At 31.5% G+C, this 19,253-nt stretch overlaps 1 protein-coding gene across 1 annotated transcript in view; it reads right to left on the reverse strand.

Annotated features, from left to right (window-relative positions):
* The window catches only part of bop1 (BOP1 ribosomal biogenesis factor), a 96,049-nt gene that overhangs the window by 13,548 nt on the left and 63,248 nt on the right, over window positions 1-19,253 (reverse strand). The window contains exons 4-10 of the mRNA XM_051137230.1: window positions 16,346-16,500; window positions 16,148-16,265; window positions 13,069-13,170; window positions 12,426-12,638; window positions 10,060-10,221; window positions 8,125-8,205; window positions 7,603-7,672 (exon numbers count right to left, since the gene is read on the reverse strand). Of these exons, the coding sequence (XP_050993187.1) occupies window positions 7,603-7,672; window positions 8,125-8,205; window positions 10,060-10,221; window positions 12,426-12,638; window positions 13,069-13,170; window positions 16,148-16,265; window positions 16,346-16,500 (901 nt within the window). The remainder of the gene's footprint in view (window positions 1-7,602; window positions 7,673-8,124; window positions 8,206-10,059; window positions 10,222-12,425; window positions 12,639-13,068; window positions 13,171-16,147; window positions 16,266-16,345; window positions 16,501-19,253) is intronic.

Consider the following 19,253-nt stretch of genomic DNA (forward strand, 5'->3'; position numbering starts at 1 on the left):
TGGGTGTTAAATGGAAGGATTAAGAACAGGTGGATTGATTTTGTCTCTCTCTCTCTCTCTCTCTCTCTCTCTATATATATATATATTCAAAAACAAAAAATATACAAAATTGTAAACAAATCTTGACCCTACACTTTAAATCAGTTCAAAACATTCTCCAGAAATGGAGGTCTATGTTGATTGAAACAGCATGTGGATTGCAGTGAGTTCATGGTGTCCTGAGTGACAGTGTCATGCTGGAGTTTATAATGTCACTGCTCGTCTTCGTTTAGCCACATCATTAGTGAGGAATGCCATTTGAGGCTGGCTCAGGCCATGATCTGAGCTCTGTAAATGTAAATATGTACACAGTCGTGTAACCTCAGCCCTTCTTCACCGCATTCTCTCATGTCACAGACTGCAATCTGACTGTAGCGCAAAAACTGTAACTGTAGGGTTCACGGGCTGTAATTGCAGCGTTTTCATTTTGCAAGTCTGTAAAACCAAATTCTTGTGAGATTCTCATCATTGCTGCATTTTTGAAGTCTACAGAAAAAAAAAAAGTATGTTTACATCTTTTGAAAATGTTTTCTTCAGTGTGGGATCCCCCCCCACTGTTTTATAATCTATCAGCATCTGATAACTTATACTAGTTATGTGGCAAAGTTTAATACTTAAAGGGATAGTTCACCCAAAAATGAAAACTCTGTCATTAATTACTCACCCTCATATTGTTCCAAAACCTGTAAGACTATCTCTTTTGCAGTTTGTAACATAGCTATCCTTTAATGTGAACAGTCTGCAAAGTTCTTAATCAAAAAAGTGCATGAAAAATAAAGATACTGCCTCTCAGAAGAGTTAGTGTGTTTACATCATGTCGCAAAGACACTGTGCAAGCAAATTTGTTTTGTTTTCATTGCTGAAAGATGACGATGTGAAGAATCAGTGGTTAAAATGTATTTTTCCACGATACCAGAACAACATAATTCAAGCTGTGGGCATGATTTATTTGCATAAGTGTTAAACAAAATGTTTTTATTTCATTATTTTAAGAATGGATTGGAGCACTTTATTATTGTTTTATGTGAAGGTGCATGCTTTGTCAATGGTAGACAGGGTTGCCAGGTTTTCACAACAAAACCTGTCCATTTGTTTCAAAATGCATTCTGGGGTGTAAAAATACATGGTATTTTTTTTGTAAGGGTCTCCCTGATATTTCGCATACCAGGGGCTAAATATGATGTTACTGGAGTTGCTTTAACCCGCTTTAACCACACCTTACTACCTTTCTGGGCGTTAAATGTGTCGCTGTCTTGCTATGCAGGGTCAAAAAGGATTTAATCAAAAATATCTTAATTTGTGTTCTAAATACAAACAAGGTCTTGTGGGTTTGGAACAACATGAGGGTGAATAATTAATGACAGAATTTTCATTTTTGGGTGAACTGTCCCGTTAAATTACTGTTAAATTAAAGTCTGGGGTCAGTACGTTTTTGGGAAGTATTTCTACTTCAAACAAATGCTTTTCTTTTGAACTTTCCATTCATCAAAGAATCCTGAAATCAAGCATATTGCGTTTCCACAAAAATATTACTGATTATATAAAAATATATTGTTGTCAACATTGATAATATACATATGAGAGCATATTAGAATGATTTTAGAAGGATCATGTGACACTGAAGACTAGATTAATTACTGCTGAAAATCAACTTGCTTCACATTTTAAAACATTCACACAGAAAACAGTAAATTGGAATAATTTGCAACAATATTTCTGTTTCTTCTGATCAAATAAATGCAGCCTTGGTGAGCGTAAGAGACTTTTACATTAAAACATTAAAAAAATCTTATCTTATTAGTACTGGTATTAATGACGCTTGACCTAGTAAACACCACTAACAAGAGTAAAAAACAAAACTGAGGAGCAAATTGTTGGTGTTTCCTGACATTTGCTGGCATTTAAAATGAATTAGCCCAGTTTTACAACCATTGGCTGCACAATCTCTCTTAAAAAAGACTTTCCGACTTGCAGTTCCCAAATAAGCAAACGCAAAATTGGAAAGTCCTGGGACAAAAGACTCACTAGTGCTTTGTCATAAGCGCCCAACCCACTGATATGGAACAAATTATCTCTATTAAACACACACACACACACCCAAACAAACCCAAGGAAAGTTGGGCAGGCCTAGGGCAAGAAGGGTTGTGATGCCTGGGAGGTTGTCAACTGCCAATTTTTACTGTGGGAAAGGGCATTTTATTACTGCTTTAATATATTTTATAGCTAGACAAAAGAGCAACCCCTCACTGTAGTGGTTTTGCATATGCACTTTATGAAGTTCTTTGTTATGGACGGCTGAGCAGATATTGCCTCTAAACTGCAACCAGCCCCCATCCACACGCTTTCTGTCACCATTTTCTGCTCTTTCCTCCTGCTTATCTGCATTATTTGAACCCCAGCTGCAAAGCATTCTGGGAAACCATTTCCATTTCTGCATCTGAAAGGCCGGTATTGTTACCTGGATCACCTCATTCAAATCAGACGGGCAAATTCGACCGCATTTTCATACTGTACGAATATCATTTGGTTTCTGTGGATTTGGCCGTGCCGCTCCCATGGCTAACGCTGAGTGGAATTGACTGCATGTGTTATTAAAATGATGCTTTCTACTCGTTTCTTTCGAGTAATTTATATCCCCCTTGAGTTAATAGCAATCAGATGCCGGCCCTACTGAGGGAATACGACGGATTATAGCGTGCATTTATGTATCTAAAGGACCACGAACCTAAAATACGGATAATGATCAACAGACTGCACTCAAGAGAGGCCTTTCCTCCATTATGTATGAAATCTTTTTAGACCTAAACATATAATCCTCGCAGAACTGGAATAGGATTCGTATTTTCTCTTATAATGAGGAAAATCGAGATTTAGAAAGTGTTTCCAGCATTCAAAAAATGGTTTTGGATAGAAAGTCATTACATTTTGACGAAAGGTTAAAGATTTTCTTTAATTCTTTAAAATAACATTATGAGTAAAAATATATATTTAAATAAAAAAATAGAGAACAATAATATACAATAAAGATACTGTAAAATGAAATTCCAGGACTTTCAAGCACTACTTTTTTAATTTTTAAGGACTTCAATCAGAGATCTCACTTATCGAATAATGTCTTCCATTTCAAATTCTTAAAAAAAAGAGAAATATAAATAAAAATATACTAATATAAAATGGCATAAATAAAGCACATGCAAAGTATTACTGCTGAAGTATTAAAAAGTGTACTACATTTTTAGTATAGTATAGTATAGTATAGTATAGTATAGTAAAACCACTGTTAATTTTCTTAAGGGATTTGTATTTGTGTATACTTTCTTCAGTGTTTTTTATAACTGTACTGCATTAATGGTTTGATGTTTTCCACTGTCCAAGAAAAAAAAAAAAAACAGAAAAAACAATTGGCGAAATCGTTCTGAAATCCTGATCTGAAATAAATGATTCACGATTCGCTCTTCAAAGTTCCGATCTAAAGTGAAAGATTCGCAACCCCGCACCGAAGTCCTGATCTGAATTAAATGATTCACGATTCGCTCTTCGAAGTTCCGACCTAAAGTGAAAGATTCTCAAACCCGCTCCGATGTTCCAATCTAAATTCAAATGACTTGTGACCCATGCTCTAAATTCCTAATCTGAATTTGATCATTTGATTTGAATCATTCAATTCGCTAAATGAATCACAAACCCATTCTGATTTAAATCACATGATTCGCGATAAGCGCTCCGAAGTCCCAAGCTGAATGAAATGATTTGCGATACTCGAAATTCTAATCTAAATCAATTGATTTTCGATACGAGATTTGAAGTCCTGATCTGAAACAAATGATTCACGATACACAATCCAATTGGAGCACTTCGAAATAGTGAATCATTATGTGACGCAATGGTTTAACTGCTTCAGAGTTTCGAAAAGCTGTTTCACCCATCACTACGTGCTCTTTAAAACTTTTTAAAATTTAAAAAACGAATGCTCTTTTAAACTCTTTTAATTTGATCTGATAAGTTTGAATTAATCGGATTGGTTCCTGTGTAAATGACTCAATTGATTTGGTTTATTTGTTCCTCTTTTTGCATCTTCAGCCATGTTTAAACGACACTGTCAGTACTACTTGTACTACTACTACTACTTGCTTAGTTTGATTGCTTTCTGACATTAACTGAAATAAGTGAAAAAGGCATGATGTTTTTTGAACTGTGTGAATTTTGCATGAAAAGATGTGTGCTTCTTGACAAAATTGAACACTTATTTCATAGATACATTGTCTTTCAATAATTCAAGCACTTTTCATGTACCTCTTCAGGAATATTTCTATTTTAGTAGTTTTTATAACTGTACTGCTTTAATGGTCTGATGTTTTCTACTGTTTAATAAAAAAAACAGAAAAAAAGATTGGTGAAATCATTCTGAACTCGATCTGAATCAAATGATTTGCGATCCGTTCTTCGAAGTTCCGATCTAAAGTGAAAGGTTTGCGAACTCACTCCGGTGTTCCAATCTAAATCAAATGATTTGCAAGCCACGCTCGAAGTGGCGATATGAAGACCCAATTTGAAATTGATTTAGCTGGGGATTTTAAAACGCATATCGCAAATCATTTGATTTGAATCATTCAATTCGCTAAATGAGTCACAAACCCATTCCAATTTAAATCACATGAATCGCGATACGTGCTCCGAAGTCCCATCCTGAATTAAATGATTCGCCTTGCACGATTTGAAGTCCTGATATAAAATAAAAAATTATTCACAATATGCAATCCGTTTGGAGCACTTCCAAACGTTTTTTCGACGTAACGATTTAACTCTTTCAGAGTTTCGAAAAGGTCCAAAATCGTTACAAACCATGTCAAAATTAAAAAATGAATGGCTCTTTTAATTTGATTTGGTTTTTGCTAGTGAATCGCTTGAAATGAATGATCAAAGTCACAAGTTTGAATCAATCTGAGCGGATTCTGTGTAAATTACTCAATTGATTTGTTCATTTGTTCCTCTTTTCACATCTTCAGCCATGTTTACACGACACTGTCACTACTTGCTATTTTCAAGGGTCTGTAACATAAAATGGAGAAAAAAAAAAAAAAAAAAAAAAGAGATTAAGAAAGTGTTTGTCCGGCATTTAAAATTTATGTTTTAAAAAAAACTCCTATAAAAGTTATTACATTTTGATGAAAGATTACGAAAACATTTTATTCTTTAAAATAATGTGCATTAGTAATCATGGACAAATAGACCATGATTAGAATAACAAACAAGCTAATTTCCTAAAAAGCGCATCTAAATACAATAATAACTGAATAATAGAAAAAAAAAGGTTACAAAAGTGTCTGTCCTGCATTAAAAATTTATGTCATAAACTCATATGAAGACAATTTGATGAAAGGTTAAGAAAACATTTTTTTTTATCCTTTAAATAATGCGTCACTAAAAAAAAAGTGAAATAAATGGGAGGGGGAAAAAACAAGCAAATAACATAGAGATTATGAAACTCTTTGTCCTGCATTCAAAATGACAAATAACTCAAAACGGACATGTCAACAAATGAAGTCGCCTCCCGGAGCGGTTAACAATAAGGACGGGCTGCCAAAACCTATAAAAATAAAGCCGAAATCCATTTCTAAGGGAGGAAAAGGAGACCAATCATGAGCGGATCATGATTGATTTATCCGCGTCTTGGAGCGCCAGTGAATATGGACATTTCAGGCACGTCTGTGCTCATCCTGGCTCTGGTGAAACCCGCAGGCCTCCCCTAATCTCTCTCATCTCCGAACGGGTCACTCGTCCCGTCAGCGCAGAGCCCCGTCTCCCTCCGCCAAGAGCTATGACATCATGGCGGGTGAGTGAGGAATGATTTCAGCAGCTTGTTAGCTACCGCTGAGGTAAGAGTGCTCAGACAGACTTTACCTCAAACGGTCCAATAACACCTCACATACAGAGCAGGGGCCACAGTTAAAAGACCAGAAAGGATTCCAGAAGCCATTTGGATTTATTGGTATATCATTTTAAAACAATAGTAAAAAAAATAGTGCAAACATACTTGAGATCATACTCACAACCTAGCAAAATGCTGTAAAAACAGTTACCATATTTAAAAATCTTAAAAAATATAAAACTATTCTACTTTTTTTACTATTACTATATTTTAATAACAACAACAACAACAACAACATCAAATGTTACAATTATAAATAATATTAACATACTTAATAAAATATTTAACAATACAAAACTATGTAAAGTTTTATATGTATTATATGCATTTGGTATACATGTATATAGATATTTTTTGAAATGCTTTGTGATATTTTGTTGTTCTTTTTTAATAAATATTAATAATATTAATAATAATAATAATAAAAAAATTATAATAATAATAATAATAATATAAAAAAATTATATATATATATATATATAATTTTTATATTATTATTATTATTATTATTATTATTTATATATTTTTTTTTGTGATCAAATATTTATTAAAAAAGAACAACAAAATATCACAAAGCATTTCAAAAAATATCTATATACATGTATACCAAATGCATATAATACATATAAAACTTTACATAGTTTTGTATTGTTAAATATTTTATTAAGTATGTTAATATTATTTATAATTGTAAATAATATTAATATATATATATATATATATATATATATATATATATATATATATTTTATTGCCAGATTTTCCTCTTACTGTATTTTACTAATAATTATACATATGGTTCAACTTTGGCTGACAACAGGTTTACTTGATTCAGTATACTGACATTTTTTATTGCTCTGAATATTTTAAATATTTAATTAAATAAAATATATTGTAATTATCTAATAATATTTACCAAAATATTCTAATAATTTAATAAGTAATCTATAAAACAAAAGTAAACATATGTAATAGTAGTAATAATAAAAACAATGTACTACATTTCCTGAGTGTGTACATATATACAATAAATATTATTATGTATAAAATATTAAATAAGACTACATAAACAATTTTAATATTCATAGTAATAACACATCTATGTTATTATATACATCTGTGAGTGTGTGTATGTTTGAGTGTGTGTATATATAAATATTAATGAGCGTTATTCCATTATTCACAATTTTTTATATATATTTTAAATAAGAAATATTATAATAAATTCTTATAATATAATTCTATTATCAGAGAGATATTTTATATTATATATATATATATATATATATATATATATAAAAAAATAAAAATACATTACGATTACTACTATTACATATGTTTACTTTTTTTTATTAATTACTTATTAAACCATTAGAATTATTTGACATATACATTATTAATTAAATACTATTTTATTCTATTTTGTTAAATATTTTAAACATTCAGATCAAATAAAACTGTTGTGAGCCAAACTCCAACCATTCTAGCACCATGGCTCAATGTTTCAGAGTACATGTGGTCACCAATAAGCTATGGCTTCAATATCAAGCCTCTTAATAATCACTACTACCTGTGCTGGATGTTTTGGCAGGATATCTGTCGAAAATCAGAGTGAATTATGAAGATGGACTTACCAGATACAAGCCACTGTCCGCTGGGGGAAACGCTGATGCTTCGGATCAGACTGGAGTGCCCGCGGTACACCTGTCAGACACAAACACAACCATCATCAACACAACACACAGAAACAGCACAGAAGAAACGCAGACCGCGAGAGATCATTTAAGGACACGTTCGGGACTCTATTATTTCACATTAGTCCATTACCACCAAACATATTCAGTTGATTTATTAACATTTTTGTTCTTTAACCCAGTCCAAAAGAATGACAGACAAACCCTGTTACATGTCTGCACTTTTACAGCCCTAGTCTACAATTTCAACAACAAAAATATTCGCCTTCTGATCTTTTTCACCCAAGCGGTACAGTAAGTAATACGGTTTCCTGTCTCAAAAAAATCAGAGCTCACTGTCCTGCCATTATAAAGTCTAGGCCAGAAATATCACAAGTATCTGATCTACAAGCTGCTTCTCTCAATTTCATCATCACAATCGGGGTGTTAAAAATGATCCCAGACCAGTTTAAGACGACGTACCAGAGACTGCGTGGTTGGGAAGGGCTGCAGGTCTTTGGGTTTAGGGAGTTTGGGAATCAGGTCTTCTGGGTTCACATTCACCTGGATGAAAAAAACACGACAATATTCTTGTTAATTTGAAGACAAGAAGTGCATTTATATGCATTTATAACTTCTGTAATATGACAGAATACCAGATGAAGGCTTGGTTTTATTGTTTAACTGCCTCAATGTTTTAAAAATATTATGTAAAAAAAAAAAAAGTAAATATTTTTAATTAATATTTTAATTTGCATAATAGCATTATATACATGTCTGATACATTTGGGGGGGGGTGTACAAACATATACATACATATACATATACATATATGTGCACTATACTATACTATACTATACTATACTATACTATACTATATGTACAATAAAATGTGCACTACATACACTTTAGATAATATAAATAATTTACAAATAAATTATTTTTTTATAAATTATTTTTTATAATTTAAATTATTTTATATATAAATTATTTTTAATTACTTATTAACCTAATTTTTATTTTTTGAATTAATTATTATATTAATGTATTATTATTTTTGCTCATATGTGAATATAATATCTTTCTGATAATAGTAATTCTATTAATATAATAATGTATTATAATAATCCTTTTTTAATATATATTAAATAATTATGAGTAATTTAATAACATGTATTAATATTACGTATAAAACTATACAAAATGACATTATTATATGTATATAAAAATAATATCTGTCATTTATGATTGTATGAATTATGCTCAGTCTTTCATATAATAGTAATTATATTATAATTGTTTATTATACTATTGTTTATTTAATACATATGAAATAATAATGAAGAATGTAATAACACTCATTAATATTACAAGTAAAAATATATTTAAACAAGTTGACATTATTATGTATATAAAAATAATATCTGTCATTTATGATTTTATGAATTATGCTTAATAATATCTTCATCATAATAGTAATCATATTAGTATAATTTATTATACCATTTCTTATTTGTTAAATGTAATAACACATTCAATATTACATAAAAAACTATTGCAATTAATTAGTTTATATGTATATGATTATTTATATATCTATGTCATTTATGTTTTATGAATTATGCACAATAATACCTTTCTGATTACAGTAATTATATTATTATAATAATGTATAGTTATTATTTAATTATATTATTATTGATAATTTACAGTATTTCTTATTTAATATATATAAAATAATTGTGAATAATGTAATAACACTAAATATTTAACAATTTTATATGCTAAATAATATCTTTCTGGTAATAATAATTATATCATAGTATAATTTTTTATACTATGTCTTATTTAATATATATGAAATAATTGTGAATAATGTAATAACACTCATTAATATTAAATATAAAAATATATTTTAAATGATAAATATATAATTTATGATTATTCCTGATAATAGTACTTACATAATTATAATAATTTATTATACTATTTCTTATTTAATATATATGAAATAATTGTGAGTAATGTAATAACACTCAGTAATATTATATATTAAATGTATGAATAATATGTGAATGTGAATAATGTAATAACACTTTAATATTAAATATAATAATAATATATTTAAAAAAATATATATATATTTTTTTTTAAATATTTTTTATACATATATGAAAAATACCTGTCATTTTTGATCAAATGAATTATGCTCAATAATATTCACAGATATATATCCACCTGTGTGTTTGAAGAACCAAATTAACCTTAGGGGAGAAATTAACTGAAGATATTCAATTTTGAGTTTTTTTTGATGATTCTGTAATTCATAATTCTGTTTGTTGACTGAAAAGTCATTTTTTTCTCCAAGTACTGGCTGTACAGTTTATTTGTACAGAACTTGATGCAGAGGCTTCTCACCCTCATCTTGCGCTGACGGGGACACAGGTACAGGTCGAGGCAGCGCTCAAACCGCTCATGAATGAAGCGCGAGTATGCAGGAACGGCCCGCAGGCAGGCGAACTTATGCGGCAGGAAACTCAACTTCCTGTCCTCTGGGTCCTGCTGCTCCCATGCCAGTCTCTGAACACACACACACACACACACACACACACACACAACAAAGAGCAAACGTTATGAGAACTCTGACAAAGTCGGACTAAAGAACAGGTGCAGGCAAAATTAGGGGCAAAATTTGGTTGTATTTAAAGATTAACTTGCAGAGGGGATGCACGTGTTCCTGCAGAGTTAACTATAGCATGTAAAACATACGCAAATCACTTATAGGCAAATAGTACAGGCCTAATGGAGCTGGAGCTGGAGCCGGAGGCACAGGTGTGAAATGATATGGGCGTTTAGCCAGTGATATATTAAAGGAAGTTCACTCAAAATTAATCTGCCTTTATTTGCTCATACTCATGTCGCCAAACCTGCATACATGCTGCTTTTTAACAGTTCATAGTGATCAGAGTTCAACATAAAATGCATATAATACATACGAATCATCCCCGATCTCCTGATCTCATATGATAGTTTGTGTGAGGAAAAGACCAAAATTTAAGTAGTTATTCATTGATGATCTTTACTTTGTCTGCGTTAATGTGCATCAGATATGTTTTTTACAGTTGACAGTTACATTTTCATATGCAAACAGTATAAATTAATACAATTAATACATTTGCATAAAGACACTGAAAGACACTGAAAGCTGAAAGTGAGCCTGTTAAAATAAAAAAAAAATGGGTCACTGTTAAATGTCTGACTTTATAAAGCAAGTGTATGTGCATAAAACGGAGTGCAACATAGGCAGAGTAGATGTATTATTTTAATAGACTAATAAATACTAATATTAATGATAATTATTAATTATAAAATATAAATACACATTTTATATTGTATATTTATTTAAAATAAAAATTAAGTGTAAATGTAGTAGTTTAACACATGAATACTATTAAAGTTAATCATTTTAATTATAAATATTAAATATAATTTTCTATATTTATTTTAAAATGCATACTTTATTTATACATTTACTTTAATGAAATATTTGTTCTTGGAAGTTACATTCATTAATCAAGTATATGTGGATTAAACAGATGAAAAGTAAAACAAACGTACCGTAACCTATTTTATTCAATTAATAAATATTAATTCATAATTAAATTAAAGTATTAATAAAGTATTCATATTTTGTATCCAGTTAGTTTTTAAATATCTTTATATTCATTTTAATTTTTTTAATGTATTTTTTATTAAATATTTGTTCTTGGGGCATTAAAATCATGAATTCAGCATATACATAGATATAGTGATACAAAGAAAGGTGGTGTAAATTTAATTATTATAATGTTTTTTTTAAATAATTTTTTTAATCATTTGTTATTGCACATTATATTTTGGTTCTAAATTGATCATATTAAAATTAAATTGTACATTTCAAGCAAGTAATACCATATATACACTGAAAATTGTTATACTATATAATGACTGACTATTAAATATAAAATTACATTTTTATTATAATATTTATAATTATATTTATAATGTATGTATAATTATATTTTAAAATATATACTTTAGTTACAAATATATTTTAATTAAATATTTGTTCTTGGAAGGTAAAATTAAACAAGCATATGTGGATTAAATGGAGTACAACAGGCAGCGCAAAATGAATATTTTATTCAATTAATAAATACTAATAAATTCATAAAAAAATTATGAATACTTGTATTTTATAATATACTTTTTAAAAATAATGTTTATTAAATATACATAATTCTAATAATTAATGTAATTTTTATTAAATATCGTTCTTTGACATTAAAATCATGAAATCGGCATATACACAGATACAGTGTTACAGACAAAGGAGGTGTAAATTTAAATATTTTTCAATATGTTGATCAATATTAATTATAATTATTTTAGTTATAATTATAATATTTGTTTCATTTAAAAATTATCTTTAATTTTTTTTAACGAAACATTTGTTGTTCATCATACTTAAAATAATACATGTAATGCAAATGATACCATACTGTAATTATTATACTATATTACGACTGAAACAAAGGGATATACATATAACAAGTTTCTTATATTACCAAAAAAATATATTCTTTCAAGTCACTTGTACTATGTTTTTAATTAATTTAACTCAAGATATAATCAGCAAATTTATTAATTATAAAAATAGAATTTTTAAGTCGTCGAAATTCTTTGGCCATGTGTGACATCAGAGTGAGAAAATAATGACATTTGACAAATATCGATAAACGCACCTCTTCCTCCGACAGCAAATATTCTGGAGGAGGGTTGTATGACTCCTCGTGACCAGGAAGTCTCATCTTCGGTGCTGGGATGTGCATTTTATGGCGTCCCAGGATGCTGTTGGGGTCCTCCTTGGCCCACAGGTCGTAGTACTGCGGGGTAGTCTCCTTGGGTCTGCGTGGCTTGATCCAACCCATTTTTATGGCATGAACCAACTTCCCAACCTAACAGAGAGAGATGGATGCAGTGACGGTACAGTAGAGAGAAAAACACACAGTAACACATCATTGTCGTGATTGAGAGCACATGTGTGCGGTCATTACTCAAAACACTCGCTGTACACATCGCCGGTTCACTGCATTAAACACATTGTATATAGTGACCGGAATCAGCCGGAATATCTTATTTTTTTTACCAAAACGTTTGCAGGTCTGATTTCTTTCAGCGTTCAATTTCAGATCCCCATTATGGTGGCGTTTTAGACCTCTTTCCACTTTAAAAACTATGTGGGAATCATTATTTGTAACGCAGCACAGCTGGGAGCAGTTAGGAGACGAAACATGACTATTCTCATGCCGTTTCCTGATTCACAGTAAATATACCCTTTCACCATAAACGTAAAACGTAAGGTGTGACAAGCACAGCCGAACTTGCCTTCTCTTTCTCGATAAGCGAAGGAATAAAGCTCCGTTTGTCCTGAGGCCTGTTGGTGACGGGGTGAATCATCACTTCGTTGGAGAAGAAGTCGATCGCAGGCTAGAAACACAAACAAAATGAAGAAACATAATAAAACGTTAATGCAAAGTAAGAGTTTAATCAATGACATCATATCGCTATTACTTTACATGCAATTAAAGGTGTGGTTTGGAACTTTTTACGCTTTAAGGACCTGAGGAAATTAATACCACTTTTGATAAATGTTTAAATCTAGATGAGCCGTAACACTTTCCGTGCTTACACTGACAATTAAATAACAGCACAGATGGAGTGCAAGAACTCAACCTGTCCAATCAACACCTGAACACGCTAAATCACTGCACGATAAAACCTTTTAGAGAAGATGTTTTTAAATGCATCTGCTTTCTATAAACCTTTATTTTGACATTTTCATGTATAAAGTAGAGGATGCACTGTCTGTAACTGTTATCCATCTATCATCCATCTATCTATCAATTAATCCATCCATCTACCTACCATTCATCCACCTTCCCATCATCTATCCATCCATCCATCCATCCATCCATCCATCCACCTACCTATCATCTATCCAACCATCCAACCATCCATCCATCATCGATCCACCTATCTATCATCTATCATCCATCCATTTGTCCATCCATCCATCATCTAGCCATCTATCATCCATCATCTATTGTCCCATCCATCCATCCATCTTTATACCTACCTATCCATCTACCTATCCGCCCATCATCCATCCATCCAACCAACCAACCATCCACACATCAATCATTTATCCACCCATGAATTATTTATCCATCCATCCATGCATGTATCATCGATCCACCTATCAATCCATCCATCCATCCATCCACCATCTATTTTTCCATCCATCCATCCATCCATCCATTTTTCCATCCATCCACCATCCATTTTTCCATCCATTTTTCCATCCATCCATCCATCCATCCATCATCTATTTTTCCATCCATCCATCCATCCATCCATCATCTATTTTTCCATCCATCCACCATCTATTTTTTCATCCATGCATCCATCCATCCATCCATAGAAAATCCATAGAAAAAGGAGCTGCAAATCCTTTTAAAGGGGTCTTCGGATGCCCATTTTCCACAAGTTGATATGATTCTTCAGCGTCTTAATGAAAAGTCTATAATATACTTCGGTTAAAATTCTCAATGGTAGTGTAAAACAACACCCATTTTATCTTGCCAAAATCAGCTCTGCAAAAATCATCCTGTTCCTGTCAAGGCTGCTTTAAATGTTAATGAGCTCTGCTCGCCCGCCCCTCTCTTCTCTCTGTGGATTGACGAGCCAGTTTACTTTAGCCGCTAACTAGCACGTTATAAGGAAAGGCGATCGCAAAGATTCATAAAAAACCCTTATAATCACTTTTGCTGTAAGTGAAGCTGGATCATGAATGATTTGCGCGAAGATAAACGGATATATGTAGATCAGGAGGCGCATTCCCTTCACAAACAAACGTAATCCACTGCATCTTCAGCGGCTCAGATGTCAGGAGTAAATGACGACCGCTATGTTCATTATTACATCCAATTGCTCAATCAGAGATATTCTTGTCCAACTTACATCCCTGCTCCGGCATCGAAACAATGGAGGTTGGACTGTTGAAAGGGGGGTCTGAGGTAAGAGGCTCATGTCAATCAACTACCGTGAGAGCGGCCTCTGTTGGTATGGTATGGCTCGATTTGAAAAAGGGGATATTATTTTTTACAGATTAATTAAAAACCACTGCATGGATTATTATCATTATCATTACGTAAAAGTTATCTTTGCATCCGATGACCCCTTTGTTTTTTTCATACATTTGTAAAAACCTGTTAATTGGCAATATACACTCACACATATAATGTAAAGACAAACTTTCCTTTTTTAATGTCAATAATCAATTTGACATACATATATATATATATATATATATATATATATATATATATATAAATTTCTCTTTCACACACCAGTGCATATATGTGACCCTGGACCACAAAACCAGTCTTAAGTCGCTGGGGTTTATTTGTAGCAATAGCTAAAAATGCATTGTATGGGTCAAAATTATTGATTTTTCTTTTATGGCAAAAATCATTAGGAAATTAAGTAAAGATCATGTTCCATGAAAATATTTTGTAAAATTCCTACTGTAAATGTATGAAAACTTAATTTTTGATTTGTCATTTACATTGTTAAGAACATTGTTTAAAGAACTTCAAACGCAATTTTCTCAATATTTTGATTTTTTTGCACCCTCAGATTCCTCCTTTTAAATAGTTGTATCTCTGCCAAATATTGTCCTATCCTAACAAACCATACATCAATGGAAAGCTTATTTAGCTTCAGCTTTCATATGATGTATGAATCTCATTTTTGAAAAAATGACACTTATGACTGCTTTTGTGATCCAGGGTCACATATAAAGTGAGCAAAACCTAACATTTTATTTGCGTTCTGTTTAATTTGGTATTGTGAAAACGAGAACATCTGGGCTAATCAACCAGACACAGTGAGTCCCAGTCAGATGACAGGTGGCTTTTTCACGCTCGTGCTCTTTAAAGCCTGTCTGAGGTTGACTAACTGATCACAGACAGACCAACTATGGACTGACTCACTTCCTGTTTGCGCCAGAAGAGACAGCGATGCGCAATTAGCGCTGATGCTTGTAAAGTCGAAGCAGCTAAACGGTGGCCATGACACCATCCAGACTAATTACCTCCTGCGTAGGTCAGACGGGGCTGCAGTGTTTTTCTTAAGACGGCTAATTGCGCCCGTGTTAATGTTTCGTTACTTCATTTGTCGGCGGTGAGCGCAGACTCGGGCTGGGCTTCGTGTGGCTTCATAAACAAGAGGAGTAATTCGACGAGCTTCATTTTTTCCTCATCGTGCGCTGGGGTTATTATCTAGAAGCGCGTTTTAAGAGGTTTTCACAGACCAGACTGCAGATGTTGAGGTGACAAATTCTGTTACTGTCGGATCTGTGTCGAATCCAACACCAACAGAGTGGAAAACCAGATCGGCATACCTCGTATTCGTTAAAGTTGACGTCACCGAACTTGCCCTCCTGCAGACGGTGCACGAGGTCCACCTGCTCATCCGACAGACGGATATCAGCCCCCGTCATCTTGTCTTGGACGGTACGCCTAGTAATGACAGACAGAATGAGTGTTAAACAATTACAGAGGTTCAATGAGTTTTAATGGACGTTCCAGATGCTCCTCACCAGTAATCGGGATTCTCCATCTTATCGAGAAACTCATCCAGTTCATCTTTGTTCCTGATTGGTTTAAAGATCTTCTTGCCATCCAGATCATATCCGATGTGGGGATAATCCTTGTACCACTCCATAGGGATGTTGCCGACGGTGTTGCGGATGTCCTGTGAAAAGAAAGGAAAAAAATGATAAAGACCAACTCATCAAGTTTAGATATAGCAGATCAACACAACAGACTCTCTTGCTACTTTCTCCAGTACCTGCAGAGTAAGACCGATTAGTATTAAAGCAAGCCAAAATTTCTTCTTGGTCATGCCCATATGCAACTATTTCTGGTCAAGTCTACCCTGAATGGGAAAAAGACTAAAATCTATACTAAAGTCACACTTTTATAATAAAATCCTGAGGTTTTTTTTTTATTTAAAACTGGAAAAAAGTTTTATGGTTTTGGAGAGAAAAAACAAAGGAAAATTTTTTTTTTTGATTAGTGATCAAGAGATATAAAATTTAAAAAAATATATACATTAAAAATTAATAATATAATAATTAATATAATTATATAATAAAAATGTATAAATAGAAAACTGAAGTTGGAAAAAAAACATGCAACATATAAATATATTTACCTAGAAATAGGGCAGAACTATATGCAAGCAAATATAAATAATCAAATATATATATAAATATAATTGTACTATATTTACATAATACAGAAAAAAAAAAAAAAAAAAATAATAGTTACAAAAAAAAAAAACATGATTACTGATCTGGTGACAAATAAAATATTATAGAAAATATAATAACATAAGCTAAAATATGTACAGAATTGACCTGGAATGTGCAGAATTGTAAACAAACAATTACAATGATCATAATTATCATTTAACAATTATTAATTGTTATATAATTAATATAGAATTGTATTAAATTATATAATTATCATAGAATTTAATACAATTATTAAATGTCAAATTATAATATATTATTATTAACTATTTTAACCATGACCATGTTATAGAAAATATAATAACACAAAAAAGTTAAAATATTAGAAAACTTCTTCTAATAACTTTTTAATCTTTATTTAATGTGGAAATAAAATCCAAACTCAGTACAAGCTCAGAAAATCATTGCGTAAAGCAGTTACAGATGTCCAGTACAGATAAATGAGAGAGTAAAAGATTACAAAACCAACAAAGGTGAATAACCACAAAATTGTCATATTGTGATCCAGATATCAATATATCATTGTACCATCAGTTGATTCCCAGTCTTAAAAGACTAGTTTTGCCAGTCAAAATGAACAGTTCTGTCTTTCCCTCGTCCTCTTTTACTAGCAGTCACTAGCAGTTACAGCTGTGCGTCAGAAAGGCCTTAGTTCTGCAGGTGCAGAAAACCGTCCACCCTGTATTCAAGCTCACTAACCCACCCACTTTACAGTACACCACAAGAACATTACACAGCTACGACTGCTAATAAACCAAACAGAGCTTTGGTCTGAAAATAGAGATTTCTTTGTCTGGGAACGACACGCGCACACGCGCACAAACACACACTGGTAACGGCAGACAGCTGAAAGTTCTCAGAGGTTGCGAGCGCCACTTTAAAGCGAGTCCTACACCTGTGAGTGATTTCTATAAAAACACCCCTACCATATCCAATTAGGTCCGAGTGGGCAGCACTGTCACGCTTTCACACACAGCCGACAGCAGCTGCGGAGGACACGCCCACACGCCACTCATCTTCAAAGGCTCGTGTCTGATTGGCTGATGCCGACTTACTCACGGGCATTTGATCGTAATGTAATCTAAATGTGTACGAGACATATTTACAGTAATCTCGATGTCTGGCCGACTGAAGTGCTTGTGTTGTCTGGTGCGACACGCATCCTTGCCAACTTAAAGAAAGCTGTGCCAAGACGGTGAAAGAATGACAGAAGGAACGTAAAACTCGCTAATCTGATACTTCCTGTGTGGAGGCGTCACAGATTGTCACTGGACCTTCACACAGTTTTTAGGAAGGAAAAATTAGGGAGCCTTGAAATGCTTTTAAGCATTGAGACAACTAGTATTTTGGTCATTTAAACACTGCACAACTAAATAATTCTGAACTTTTCAACTAAAATTAAATATTTATATTTAGTAACTTAACATTGTGAAGAATAAAAATGATGATAAGCCATATGTCTGCATTTATTTGATTAAAAACATAATTAAAATAAAATATGATAAAAAAAAAACAATATTTATGAGTAAGTAATAAATCTTTAGCAATAAAATAAACATACATACATACATACATACATACATACATACATATATACATATATATATATATATATATATACATATATATATACATATATACATATATATATATATATATATATATATATACATATACATATATATATATATATATATATATATATATATATATATATATATATATATATATATATATATATATATATATATATACACATACTTATACTATATTATATTAAAAATAAAATTTTATATTATAAATAACATAATAGTATACACTACCGGTCAAAAGATTATTATTACTTTTTTATATCAGGTCTGCATTTGTTGGATTAAAAACACAGTATAAAAACAGCAGTAATATACATGTATATGTATATGTATATGTATATGTATATGTATATATATATATATATATATATATATATATATGTATATAGTAATATACATAATACACGTACACTCATATGCAATATATTATAATTAAATGCATCAAAATAACAGGAAAAAAAAAAATCTAATAAATCAATCAATATTTATGATAACTGACCTAAAAATAGTGCAAATATATAATATATATAAAATATACTAAATATTCTATTAAAATATAATATAATATTTTTGAATTATACTTTATATAATATAACAAA

This window comes from Labeo rohita, chromosome 19 (genome assembly GCF_022985175.1).
Source record: "Labeo rohita strain BAU-BD-2019 chromosome 19, IGBB_LRoh.1.0, whole genome shotgun sequence".
Taxonomy (NCBI): domain Eukaryota; kingdom Metazoa; phylum Chordata; class Actinopteri; order Cypriniformes; family Cyprinidae; genus Labeo; species Labeo rohita.